Source organism: Cornus florida, unplaced genomic scaffold (assembly GCF_030987335.1).
Source record: "Cornus florida cultivar Cherokee Brave unplaced genomic scaffold, ASM3098733v1 CherokeeBrave_3.0.0_Hap2_Chr03, whole genome shotgun sequence".
NCBI lineage: Eukaryota > Viridiplantae > Streptophyta > Magnoliopsida > Cornales > Cornaceae > Cornus > Cornus florida.
In genome coordinates, this window is record NW_026775573.1 from 40,077,090 (window position 1) to 40,091,430 (window position 14,341).

Consider the following 14,341-nt stretch of genomic DNA (forward strand, 5'->3'; position numbering starts at 1 on the left):
ATTAAATAAACAGTGCTCCATTGATGTGGATTATTATTCTCTTAATGGATTTGTCAAAATGACTTAAAAACATGTGATCTTGGAGGCATACTTTGTTAAGCAGAAGAAAACAAAGTGTATAAGAAAAAGAAAAGTTGGAAAGGATAAGCTTAAAAAGCTTTCTTTTATCTCCTAGACTCCAAAGATAACAATGAGCAACAAGTGTTCATTTGAATACGTTTATAAATCATAATCTAACGTAATAGATGGGTATTTTATATTAATTAATATTTCTTTGTCATAATGGGTGATGTGTGAAAATCATTTGTTGGTCAGTTATTCAAATTCCAACCTTTGTTAACGATAGCATTCTCTATATATTTAAATTACTTCTTCTAAGTTTGATCTAGTGTTATGTGTGTATATACATATACACATTACATACATATATATATACACACACATATTCTATTTCTTCATTCCATAGTCTTAAATCTTTAACTAGGAATTTAGGAGTTAAAATTCAAAGCCACCAACACGTAGGTAGTCCAATTAGTTTTTATGTATAATTAATTATTATAAGTCAATTTAGATCAAGAATTATTCAAGATTGTTGCCTCTTTCTCAAATGGCATGTAGAGTATACCTCTGTGTAATGTGTCTTTAGGCATCTACACACATGATGGGATTGATGCAAAAGCTAGCAAACTCTATAAATGAGGCTTTTTTAATATATGTATTTAGTATTAATTTATCAAAAAAATGTACTTAGTATTAATTTATTATTCCAACATTCCCTTGTACTTGTCTCCCTCATTTTCAAGACTTACACATATAAATTATGTGTGTGAAAAATATTCAACACTCTACTCTCTCTCTATTTAACTCTCAATTTTTTATTTTCAATTTATATTGTCCCATTTAACTCTCAATTCATCTCATAATCTCCCTCATCTTGTATATATGTTTGTTGTACACATAGTGATATAAGTATCTAGTAATCAATAGCATTGATTTTGTGGTTGTATTTTGATTTAAAAAAGGTCTGTAGTGTGTGTTTAGGAAAAGTTTAATCTTGACACCGCCTATCCCTATTGAGGGAATTGGTAGTGTTTAGCTATAAACAGATCTCTAAATTACATTATATAATTATGATCTTTAATTGTTTTATATTTCATTATTTTTTGAACTTCATATTTAGTTTTTTTTTTTTAACTAATGAGTCAATTTTTGAAACAGTTGGAGAAATGGATGAGAGACAAATTATATGCTATTGTCGATTTGATGGGAAAATTGACAAAAATGAGAATGGGGAAATTACATACATCGGCGGTGTCACAGACCCTTTTATGATAACAACAACAACAACATATGAATCATTTATAAATGAGTTACAACAACGTTCATCTTCAAACATGAGTGGTAAAGTCATATATTATACCACCGAAACTAACAAGAATAAACTTTTGAGGATGACGGGAGAATCTGGATTTAGAGTGATGCTTGTAGTGAGTGGTCCCATGCTAAATATATATATGGAAGATGCAACGCCTGTAATTGCATGATGCACAATTCCTACTAATCATAGTGAGAGGTAAGACATATATATTTAAAGTAATACATTAATGTATGCGTTGCATAGGTTATGTGACTTTCAATATACCTTTTTATCCACTTGTAGACAATTTGTTGAAGCCACATCGCCAATTGGTCTTCCGCAAAGTGTTGCGTCAACGTCTTTATTTCCTCCAAGAAATGCGCATCGGGATTCTTTACGACACATTGATGACATTTTTTGCGTGGATCAGCTTTTTGACAGCCTAAATGATTTCAAAGATGCACTCGTTTTGTTTGGTCTTCGTAATCATTTTCGGGTCAAGTACTTGGACAATAGCAAAAAATATTATAGAGTTGTGTGCAAGGTTAATAATTGTCCATGGAAATTGTCAGCTGGTTGTAAAGGAAGTGGTGATATAGTGAGAATCAAGCGGTTTAATAATGTTCACACTCACATTACTTAAGACATTTCAGATTATACAGCCATTTTTTGGTCGAAGGAAATGGGTCAAGCTATTGTGAACAAGGTTAGGGACAATCCTAAATGCACCCCTAAGACTATTTCCACAGACATAAACGGTGAATTTTCTGCTAAAATGACTTACATGCAATCGTGGAGAGCTAAGGAGTGTGCACGTCATATCATTGAGGGAAATCCCAAGGATAGCTATATTTTAGTCCCATGGTTGTATGAACGAATAGCAGAATATATTCCAGGGATAATTACATCTTGGGAGTGCACGGATGATAGGAGATTTAAGCGAGTGTTTGTAGCTTGTGGGTGCTCCATACGAGGTTTCATCAACTATTGCAGGCCCATGTTAGCAATCGATACTTGCCACTTGAGTGGCAATTATAAAGGAATAATGCTTGGTGCAAGGGGGTTCGATGCGAATGATGGCTTATGGCCTTTGGCGTATGCTGTTGTTTCTTGTGAGAATGATGATGATTGGTATTGGTTCTTGAGCAAGGTGAAAGAGATTCTAGATGGTCGCATTGTGACAATCTTAACTGACAGGCATCCGAGCCTAATAAGCTGTATTAGAGATATTTTTGGCTCCCAGTACCACTCATGGTGTCTTCATCACCTAACGGCGAATTGTTCTACATCCATTCTTGGGAGACAAAGTTTAGGATTGAGGGCTTTGGGCAAAGAGCAAGCAAAAAAATTACTCGATAAAATTGCATATGCTCGAACTGTAGATGAGTATGAGAATGCATTGGCTGCCATGCGGGTATTTCGAGGGGAGTTGTGCGATTGGGTTTTGGCGAATTCACCTGAACATTGGTCAAATGCTATGTCTACTTCCAAGCGTTGGGATAAATTATACACCAATCAAGTAGAGTCCTTCAATGCATGGGTGAAAGAAGAAAGGGTTTTTTCAATCATAAGGCTAATGGATACACACATGCAAAGACTCAGCAAATTTTTATACCAAAAGAGTTTGGACGTTTAGAAGTGGACTATCCTGGTTGGGGATCGTATTAAGGAGAAAATCCAAAAAGAGCAAGAGTTAGCACTTGGTTTTCAGTCGATGCGTGTTTCGCCTACTGAGTGTACAGTATATGATCAAGACAGAAAACCATTCAGGGTGGTATTTGGCAGTGAAAATTCTTGTAGTTGTTTGAAGTGGACCATGAGTGGGATTCCTTGTTCGCATGCATGCTATGCCATCCATGAATTATCTTTAAATATTTATGAGATGCTTGATCCATGGTTTAGGGTTGAAACACAACAAAAACTATGCGAACATCTCATATCTTCTATCCCCATGCATGATATGCCGAATCTAGCTGTTGTTGTTGCTGTTGCTGCTGCTGACGGTGAAAGTGCTTCCCATCTTAGGCCTCCTACAGTAACACGTCCCCCTGGATGACCTCGTATTAAATGAATCGAATCACAATTTCAAAATGTAAGGCCGTTACATTGTTCGTGATGCAGCGAGAATGGTCATAATCATCGAAAGTGCAAGGCTCCTATACCTGGATAGAATAGTTATATAATTGCTAATTCTAGTGGAGTTATTTTGTAAGGTGTTAAGGCCTTAAATATGGAATTATTTTGTAATTACTATTAATTCCTTGGAGCTCCGTTACTGCATTAGTATAACTATGCTGTGATAGTATTTCTAACTTATTTAGAAAACATGTCTAAGTGTGATGTAACTTATTCTAAGTTGAATCTGTATTATTCCTTTGGTGGTTTATTTTGGTATTGAAATTATATTCCTAGGTCCTCGTATGAGTCTTATGTCGAGTGTTATTTAAAAATCATAGGTGTGTGAGTTTTATTTAAAAATCATAGGTGTGTGAGTTTTCTGGCAGCTGGAGGGCCATGAAAGCAAGGAGGTTATGGGATTACGTGACAATGGACGGGCTTACATGTAACATGCTTACGGAAGGCTAGGAAAATAACATCATATTAAAGTCATTATGACTTGTTTCCTCACAATGCCAGAGCATGCAATATACATATTCGCATAAACTGTTCTCAAGTGTCTAATTTATCATATGCATGCCAGAGAGCGTCAATTAATATAAATAGCTTTTTGAAGTTCAATTCTAGTGTTTATCTTTTTTAATATTTTTTTTAATGGAGAATTGTTGCAGATATATTTTTCCCTAAAATTTGTACCAGAGTTGATCTTCCTATTATCCTAAATTGAAATATTTAGGGTGAACATATATTTACAGCAAATGTGAGTGATTCTTATACTGTATTGGCTATCACAACCGGAGATGGCAGCTTGGTGCCTGTTCAGCTTACTGTTATTTCAACCACAATTTACCTCATGAGTTTCTTTCTTCCTCACTTTCTCTGTGTCTCAAAAATTATATGAACATTGTGTTTACATTATCAACATTGTTTGACAGATAAGGCTGAATAGATAAATCAGTACAAAAGGAGAGTGTTCTAGTCATCGTCCTACCATACGTTTGAGAATGTGCAATTTAGGCGAGGGTCAAGTTTTACATTTGTAAAAGCCACTACTACCTTTCACTATAAATATAGCTAGGGCGAGTAGGGATCGTCCCAAGGGATTGGAGTCGGAGTTGATTGTGGAATCGTTATTAGGGTTAGTAGGTCGAGTGATTAAACAATTGGTTGGTAGGTTGATTAAAGAGCAACAAAATTAAACTAAGTAATTGAATGCAATGGAGATTAAGAAAGGGAGAGAGAAAAGTCTTGGGGTTTAGAGATCACCACCAAGCAATGCATTTCTATATTATTGACAAGTGATTAATGAGGGCAATTAGGGTGTTGTAATATTGGTGTGTGTGTATTCGGTTGATTCAACAAGCAAGGATGACTAATTAAGTATACATTGTCTAACCAACATGTCAAAAGCACAATATATCTAGGAATTAAGTATATATTGTCTAAATAGCATGTGAAAAGTATAATATAACTAACAAATCATTGGCCCTTTTCATTAGGCTTACAATCTAAATACAACACAAGATTAGAGACAAATGCTACTTGCATTCAAAAGTATGGAGCATCAAACAACTAGCATGGATTGTCTTCCCATCTAATATTATACTATCACTAAACTACAATTAAGCCATTGAAATTAAACTAATTTAGCTAAGAAGGAGACACAATCCATCAAGATTTGAGCATGAACCATCTAGAGAATCACAAAAACATTCATTTAAGCATTATGTTTTGACAACCTCTAAATTTATGGCATCAATACGCATAGACATGGATCAACAACACAAAATCTAGAAATAAGCACATGAACATCTATTCTAACATACATAGACATATAGATAGAATGAAATGATCAATTGGAAGTATTAAACCACATAAATCATTGATTAAACAAGATCTATATATATCAAAGTGTCAAAACATTAATTGCAACACAGATCCCTCAATAATACACAAGATTAAGATATATAAAGCATGCTTGGGGCTAACTCTAGCTCCAAGAGGATGTTTAGCCACTCATGGTGAGGATGCTCCAACCCTCAAGGGTTAAATCCATGGAAGAGGTTTGTTCCTCGTTGATGAAGATCTCTAATGGTGTCTCTAGCCTTCTTCTTCTCTAAACTTCCTCTCCAAGAGATGATATGAAAGTAATGTTCATCCCCTTTGAAAAAGCAATCTTTATCCTTATATAGGTAGGTCAAAATGACCCCCAAAATGAGCTGGGGTCATGTACACAATATTCCCTAATGATTGGATAAATGACAACTTTCAATGAGATGGAATTTTAACTTTTTTGCACTGGAGGAAGTTCGATCGATCGAAAGTAAGTGAGATCGATCGAAAGTAAGTGAGATAGATCGAACTTAGGCTGGATTGATCCAACTGGCTGAGCTTTTTGGAAAAAGACAAATCCGAGATATTTATGGGAGATATTTATGGGAAAAGGACAAAAGTGGTTGGTGGGTGCTTCAGCCGTGGATAGGATAAATCATTTGTATAAGGACAAAGGTGTTCGATCGATTGAAGAATGATGTTGGATCGATCGAACTTTTGGACTTAAGTGTTTTGGGTTAAGGCTTGGATCTATCTTGAAGTACTGAGATCGATCAATGTTCGATCGATTGAACCTTGGACTTAGATCGATCGAACTTGCTGCTTTGCTTCATTTTGCTTCTTTCTTCCTCCACTTTGCTCCTTTCTTTGTTCTCCAGAATTGCTTCAATTAAGCTCTTATTTGGCTAAGTTAGCTTATTTTCGGGATAAGTGCCTGAAAATGAAAATAATACAAAATCAATCTAAAATGGTAAAGTAAGATAGATAAAGGTACTAGAATGCCTAAGCTTAAGGGGTTTAAATATACGCTTTTCAGTGCTTATCACACCCCCAAACTTAAATATTGCTAGTCCCTAGCAATGAACTACGAAGTAAAGAAATGAGATGAACAACTATACAGCTATGAACTAGAAAACAATAAATGGATAACGCCACTTTCGTAGGGAACACAATTGCATTTAGCATATGCAACAAGCCTTTTAAACCCCTAGGTTACCCCTAGTGGACGAGTGAAGTCTCGTGAGGGTTTCCAGAAATGGTACCCACAAACATTAAGCTCATTTTTGTCAAAAGAGGTACCAATATTGCGAACAAGCATTGGGAGAAAACTACCTCAAGTATGCAATTTTTCAACCCTTTCCAAGCAATCTCTCAAAATTTCAATATCAAGCAAGCAAGTATGGTCCTCCACACATCAAGAAAGTGATCATGAAATCAAAACAACTCTAGAATTCTTTTGAGTGGACCGGCATCAATGCGTTGCTATCTTAGCCAACTAAAGAATAAATCACATCCTTACCCTCAAACTAGCATACAAATCTAGTACCGATCATCAAGACAAAAAGTGAACCTTTTATTAAAGCTTTATTGTTCTAGGTGCACTTATTCTTTTCACTCGGATATTTATTTATTTATTTTTTATAGGATCAAAGATGAAAGTATAGTGCAATGTGTTGATCTATTAAGCTTTCTAGCGATTTATGAGGTCTAGCGTTAGGTTAATGACTCCCAAACCAGACGGCTTTAAGGCATTAGGCGTTAAGACACCCCTACGGACTTACAAACTCAAATCAACTAGGCTACAAATCAAGACAATAACCATCTAATCATTTCCCACTTCTCACCATTTGGGAGAAGTCCTCACTTTTTATTACTTTTGCTTTTGCTCTTTTTTTTTTGACCAAACAAGTTCAATTATTAACCTAGAGTTTGGGCCCTCCACCTTTCGGCGCGAGAAGTTCAGTGCTTGATGAGGCTAGAATCCCGGCTACTTAGTAAAAAGGGGTTATTATCCACCTTTATTAAGAATGAAAGCTTTCAATGCACTACTAGTTCAATTGGGATATAACCAATTCAATAATTAACAAAGCATGTACCCTACAAATGAATGCTAGTGTGCGCCTGTGCTAGTGTAGAAGACTAGAGTGAATCTCAAAATAATTACAAAATCAGGATGATGTGGACTACAAGTGCAAGCAAGATATTAATCTTTTGAAAAATTTACTCCTAAATGGCATTCATAAGGCATACAAGGAGTATTGGACTCTCAAGTCAAGTAATTTCTAAATTTTAAGCAATATAGTCCTCAAAAGATCAAAATCATGGCTAGATATGGACCAATCATAGAAATATCCCTCAAATACACAAGTCATGCTCAAAAGATATGTAATTTAAAACTAACACTGCAAGGCACTATTCCCCCCAAACTTAAATTGCACAATGTCCTCAATGTGGAAAGAGAACAAAGGAAAGAGTATACCAATGCAACTAAGCAAGAATGATCGGGATTGATATATCCGAAGTGGGTGGCAGGGCCCCCCCAAACTTGGGATTAACTGTGGTCCTATAAATTGGCACTTGGATAAACTCATCAGATAATAAAATGGGATAATCAGTGCATAGTGGACATGCAAGTGTAAATGGGATAAACAGATAAAAAAATGAGAGAGGTATAAGGGTGGTCTTGAAAATTGGGTAGCACTCTCTCACTGAAGTCACTATGATGCACCTGATGGAGTCAAACATACAGATATGAGAATACAATCAGATGACAACCATAGCAAAAATAGATATATAAAATAAAGAAAGTGCAGGTACAACAAAAATATCAAAGCCGACAGACCAACTATAAAAATAATACAGTGATAATAATAAAGTATCAAAAGGAGAGAGGGATTATATGATAGAAAATAGTGGGAGCTCAGGAAAAGGAGGTAGCACAGGTAGGTCTGGCTTCGCGGATGTCTCTAGATAAATCTCTGAACATGGTCGCGACATCCATGCGGAATGTAGCAAACTCCGCTCTGTAGGCCGTGAGGTCAGCTCTGATGGTAATAACAGTGTCCTCGAGTGTCTGCAGACGCACTCCGAAGCCGGGGGTCAAGTCTGATATGGAGGAGTCAGAAGACAGCTCCTAGGTCTGCTTCTGCTCATGGATAGGTGACCCGGCTGGAGAATGTTGAACTGCGTCATCCGCTGAGTGCTCCAAGTCAATGTCTATATCAATGTCATCATGCTCGGTAGCTAGATCGACTGGTGCATCATCCGCTATGGGATCTGCTGCTACTGGCTCTGCTGGTGCTGGGGCTGTCTGTGCTGCTGCCTCCTCCTCTAACTCCAGCTCTGCAGCCGCCAGTACAGCATGGGTCTGCAGGCGAGTGATAATAGCTCTGTAGCTCTTGTCCCAGTCCTTCTTGAGGAAGTGACAGGAACCTTTCTCGAGGTCCTCCTGTAGGTGGATGGGATAGCGCTGGTCTATGAGAATCTAGGTGATGAGGTGGCTGAATGGAAGAGATTTGGCCCTTTCAGGCGCCTCCTTGCTGATGTACTCATCATAGAGCTTCCTCATCACGCTTTAGATGAACACAGGAATAGACACCTAGTGGCCGGTATAGAAGGCGTACAGGGCTTCTAGATAGTCGCCCCGCCTCTGAATCTTGTGTTCGGCCATGTATATGTTCCGGAAAAGCACAGAATCGATGAACCAAAGGTCGTCTGGAAGATATGTGCGGGTGGCGAAAGTCTCGCCACCGGCATGGTGACCTGTGAGAAAAACTGCCATATCGGCGTAAGAAAGCCTGTGGAGCGTGGGATATGTCTCCTGTAGCTCGGGCGGGCACGGATGTGGATAGCAAGTCGAACGGGCCAGAGTATCCACTGTAATGGTGATCTCATGACCATCGATAAAGGTGATGAGCTCGGCTGTAGTGCACAGCGACGGTCGGAGGTTCTGGTAGAACAACCGTACCAGTCGCGGATAGATCGGCTCTGTGACTGGGGCAAGAATAGCTGAGAGGCCCCGCTGAATGATATCCTGGTAGGCAGATCGAGTCAGCACCGATCTGGAGAAGGATGCGGTGTCGAATGCTGACTCGTGGTCGATAGTCATGTGTGCATATCGAGGTGCGAGTCTGTCGTGCTGTAAAGGAGCTGGCTAAACAGGTGGAGCCGGCTGAGCTGGCTGCTCAGCACCTCTATGCGGTGGAGATGGTGATGGAGTGAATGCTGGACGAGCTTGCGACTGGGGTGGAGTAGGGTGTAATGGCTCCTCTGTATGGGAGGGTTGCATAGTCTTCTCTGTCCGCTGTCGGACTCTCCTCTGTGTGTGCTCGGGGCTAGGATCCCGGACATAAGATAGACCGGCCCCGTCGTTAAGTCTGCGTCTGGTGCCGTGATGGTGTCTACGTGCTACAGTCTTGACGCGAGCCATAGTTTGTAAATAGAATTTCAAGAGTTAGTGCCAGCATATATAGAATATAAGGCACAATATAGAAACATGTATGTCAAATAAGATAGACAAAACAAGATATTGCATGATTCTATACAAGTGGCAGAATATGAAACATGCCAAACAATGTGAGTATGAAATGCATCCAATGTAAAATATCACAGGCATTGGGCATATATAAGGTAGCATGAACATAAGCTAAGATGAATGGAGTGTATATATGTGATCTGTGAAATTCGATCGATCATAAAAAGAAATGAGATCGATCACAAAAGTTGGATCGATCGAAGGTTGAGTTGGATCGATCGCAAATATTCGATCGATCATAAATTTGTTCGATCGATCGAATAGTGCGACGATGAAACCTAACAGTCACAGATCTGTGACTTTTGAAGAACAGGGCCCACACGAACATGTTTGTGGGCCCTGTAGCACATCAAATCAATAACTCCCATCACCCAAACATGGCCTATACTCCCAAATCAAACAAAAATATCAAAAATATATACAACGATATATATATATATATATATATATATATATATATACATATTTCAAGCATCAACAATGGAGGTTTAATCATATATAAAGCATGAATCAAACATATAAACCATGTATGCACGAGATTGAAGCTTGAAATCGACTAGTGAGGTCACGGATCTTACCCAAATCGAATGGAGATGTGGATGTAAAGAGGGAGGAATGAAACCGAGATGAGAGAGAGAGAGAGAAGCTTGGTTCTCACCGGAGATCTCACCGGAGATGGAAGATATAAGTAGGTGCAGCGGCGGCGACGAGAGAGAAAAAGGGGGGTTTTGAGGTTGAGGGTGAGTTGGATCGATCTAAATGATCGATCATGAGAACCCTCGATTTTGAAAAACATTCCCCAATTAGTTCGATCGATCGAACTCAGCTGAGATCGATCGAACTTTCTCTCACAAAGTTTTTTTATTTTTATTTTTTTTATTTTATTTTAAATGAATTGGAAAATTAAAATTAAATTTGGAAAATAGAAAATCTTTTTAGTATTTTTGAAAAATAAAATAAAAAATAAAAATATATATATATATTTTTGGATTTTTGAAATTTGAAAAGTCAAACTAAAATTAAAATAATGAAATAAAGATTTGTGATCGATCAAATCAAGAGTTCGATCGATCATACAGAGAGCAAAAATATACAGGTTTTTGGTTCAAAAATTTGGCTAAGTGTTGGAACATGAGATCGATCGAACTGGGAAGTTAGATCGATCTTGGAATGTTTCAAACGATCAAACAGAGAGCTGAAAATATGCAGGTGGATGCAGGCTCAAAATTTTTCTAAGTGTTGAGGCATGAGATCGATCGAACTTGGAAGTTGGATCGATTGAATGTCTCTTGATCGATTTAAGAATTAGTTCGAACGATGGGACAGAGAGGTGATTTGGATGCAAGTTCTGCAGGCTCAAAAATATTCTAAGTGTCAACACTCAAGATCGATCGAACAAGATAGTTGGATCGATCGAAGTTACTATAATCGATCCAACTGAGAACTAAGATCGCAGATTTTTCTTAGATCGATGGGACACAGAGCCTATTTGGATGCAGGCTTGAAAATTCTCTAAGTGTTGGATTCAGATGGAAGTTCGATCGATCGAACTCAGGTATGAGATCGATCAAACTTATGCAGAATGCTCAAAAATGACATGAAAGCTTATGCAATCCTCACCAAAGTTCCTTGAAATGCATATGAACCAAAAACAAGTATCTAGACTTCGCAAGAAATGAAATGTAAGATAGAAATGAGAGAGAAATAGGGTTTTGACACCCTGCGAATGCTTTTACTAGTCTTTAACGTCTCTAGCAAGACATTGGGCTCTTTTAGCCCGGATCAAAGATCTTATAATGCATCCCCTCCTTGTTGGGGTGATGGATGCTTTGAACTCTACCCAACAAATGGTCCTTTGAAGAACTTGTTGGATCAAGCTCAAAAGAGGCTTTTGATCCTTTGTCTATGCCATCAAAACTTTTGGGCTTCCATGCCCTTTCAAAGTAAGAATTTGAAACAACACTTTGAGAATGCAAGTTTGAAGATAATCCTTTGGAAGTTTTGGTTTTACACAAAAGTTCATTTCCTTGACATTGAAGATCATGACACTTTTCTACAACATTGACCTCTACTTCATATTTTTCAAATGAATTGGGTGTGGGATTAAAGATATTCAACTTCACCTTCATATGGCCAAATGAAATCTTCATTATCCCCGTCCTACAATTTATGTTGGCATTAGCGGTTGCCAAGAAAGGACGGCGAAGGATAATGGGAATTTGGCTCTTAGGATTGGAAACCAATTCTGTATCTATGACAACGAAATCAACAAGAAAAAAGAATTTATCAATCATAATCAAAACATCTTCAATGACACCTCTAGGCTTTTTAATGGATCGGTCGGCAAGTTGCAAAACTACCGACGTCGGTTTCAATTCACCTAAGCCTAGTTTGATATAAACCGAGTAAGGAAAAAGGTTAACACTTGCTTCTAAGTTAAGAAGCGCCCGATTAATGATATGTTCACCAATGATGCATGATGTAGTGGGTGAACCGGGGTCCTTTAACTTTGGAAGAGTGTTATGTTGCAAAATTAAGCTTACTTGCTCGGTCAAAACCACTTTTTTTTTTTTGTGCTTGGCTTTTGTTCTTTCGCTTTTGGGTGCAAAGATCTTTTAAAAACTTGGCATAAGCCGGTATTTGCTTGATTGCATCCAAAAGTGGGAGATTAACTTTTACTTGCCTAAACATTTCCAAACTCTCATTGGTCTTGACTTTTTGCTTTTCTTTTGAAATGGACCCTTTCAAGGCATCCGGAAATGGAACCTTTGGTTCAAACACTTTTTTAAGATTTTCTTTTGAACTCTCTTTAACACAAGAAGTTTTCAAATTAGGTTTCAATTCACTTTTCAACAAAATTTTCTTAACATCATTTTTCAAAACTTTCTTCAATGGATCATTTTCAAGATCGCTTTTCAAATCACATTTTTCAGCTTTCTCATTTATAAGATCATGCACATGCAATGAAGAAGGAATAAAATGTGAAACAGGACGAGTGACAACTTGTGGTTGCACCGGTTCACTCTCTTCATTGGTCATTTCTACTTGATTATTAACAACTCTACCACTCCGCATGGTGGTCACCGCATTAACATGTTTTATGGTACACCCCTCTGATGAGGATTGGGTTTCCACAACACATTGTTGCTTAGGTGGGGCATTAATAGGCATCTTTCCCTTCTCTCTAGCATTAAGAGTGCTACCTATTTGCCTTACTTGGGTTTCTAGCTTTGCAATAGATTGAGAGTGAGAATGAAGCAATTGTGTGTTAGCCTCTAAAGTGCCCAAAGCATTTAAAACTTTCTCTTCAAAAGCGGGACTTCGAGAATTACCTTGGGAATATGATTGGTTGGGAAAATGGGAATTAGAGAATTGATTCCCTTATGATTGGTATGGCCTATAACCTTGGGATCCTTGGTTTTGCATTGGAGGTGGAATATACTTCCCTTGAAAACCGCCTTGGGGAGGGTTTGAGCCTTCCCCTTGGTTTTTCCATGAGAAGTTCGGATGATTTCTCCAACTTGGATTGTAATAAGTACCATAAGGATTGTTCCCTTGGTTCACAAAAGCCGTATTGACTTGTTCATTAGGTTCACTTTGCACTTGTCCATGAGGACAATGAGAAGTAGAATGAAGAACACTAGAACAAGTCATACATGTTTCATTTGATGCACGATGAAAATGGTTAGGGAAGGAAGTTACTTGGTTCGCCGAGTTTTGGTTAATTAAAAATTGATCAAACCTTTGAGACAAAGACTTCATTTCGGCGGCTATTTCATTTGAATGTTTGACTTAATATAAGCCGACACTCTTCCTACCTTGTGTATTTCTACCATTCTTTGATGACAATGTTCTATGCAATGAATTTTCACTCATGCTTTCATAGAGGCGCCATACGTCATCCTCATGCCTATCAATGTAAGAGCCACCCATGGAAGCATCAACCATACCCTTATAGTTGTCCGATAAGCTCTCAAATAAATATTGAACTAATTGCCATTTGGGCATGACATGGTGTGGACACTTCCTTAGCAATTCATTGAAACGTTCCCATGCCTCATGGAATGTCTCCCCATCCCCATGTGTAAATTCTCGAATTGAGGTCCTCATGGCATTGGTCTTAGAAATCGGATAGTACTTCTTCAAAAACTCTTGTTGCATTTCTGCCTAAGAAGTGATTGAAAAAGGCCTAAGATTGTTAAACCAATACTTTGCTTTGTCCTTAAGGGTGAATGGAAAAAGTTTAAGCCTTAAGACTTCTTCCGGCATGTCCGTGTATTTCACGGTAAAACAAACTTCAAGAAACTCATCCAAATGCTTATAGGGTTCTTCACTTGGAAGTCCATGAAAGTTAAGAAGCATTTGAATGGTTTGTGCTTTAATTTCATAATGGTGTGCTCGAAATAGTGGCAATTGAATACATGTGGGTGCATTATATTCATTTGGCACATAATGGTCTCTTAAAGCAAGAGGTGGATTAGCTACTTGAGGTGCAACAT

The 14,341-nt window shown here is 37.9% G+C and overlaps 1 protein-coding gene and 1 non-coding gene across 2 annotated transcripts; both read left to right on the forward strand.

Annotated features, from left to right (window-relative positions):
• Positions 1–2,039: 2,039 nt before the first annotated feature.
• LOC132301479 (uncharacterized) lies at positions 2,040–3,413 on the forward strand. The gene is made up of 2 exons (XM_059798729.1): positions 2,040–2,912; positions 2,994–3,413. Exons 1-2 carry the CDS (start codon positions 2,040–2,042, stop codon positions 3,411–3,413), a joined length of 1,293 nt encoding a protein of 430 aa, XP_059654712.1.
• Positions 3,414–13,848: 10,435 nt separating this feature from the next.
• LOC132301988 (small nucleolar RNA R71) lies at positions 13,849–13,955 on the forward strand. The gene has a single exon (XR_009480703.1). It is a non-coding gene; the product is annotated as a small nucleolar RNA R71 (small nucleolar RNA).
• The last annotated feature ends 386 nt before the right edge of the window (positions 13,956–14,341 follow it).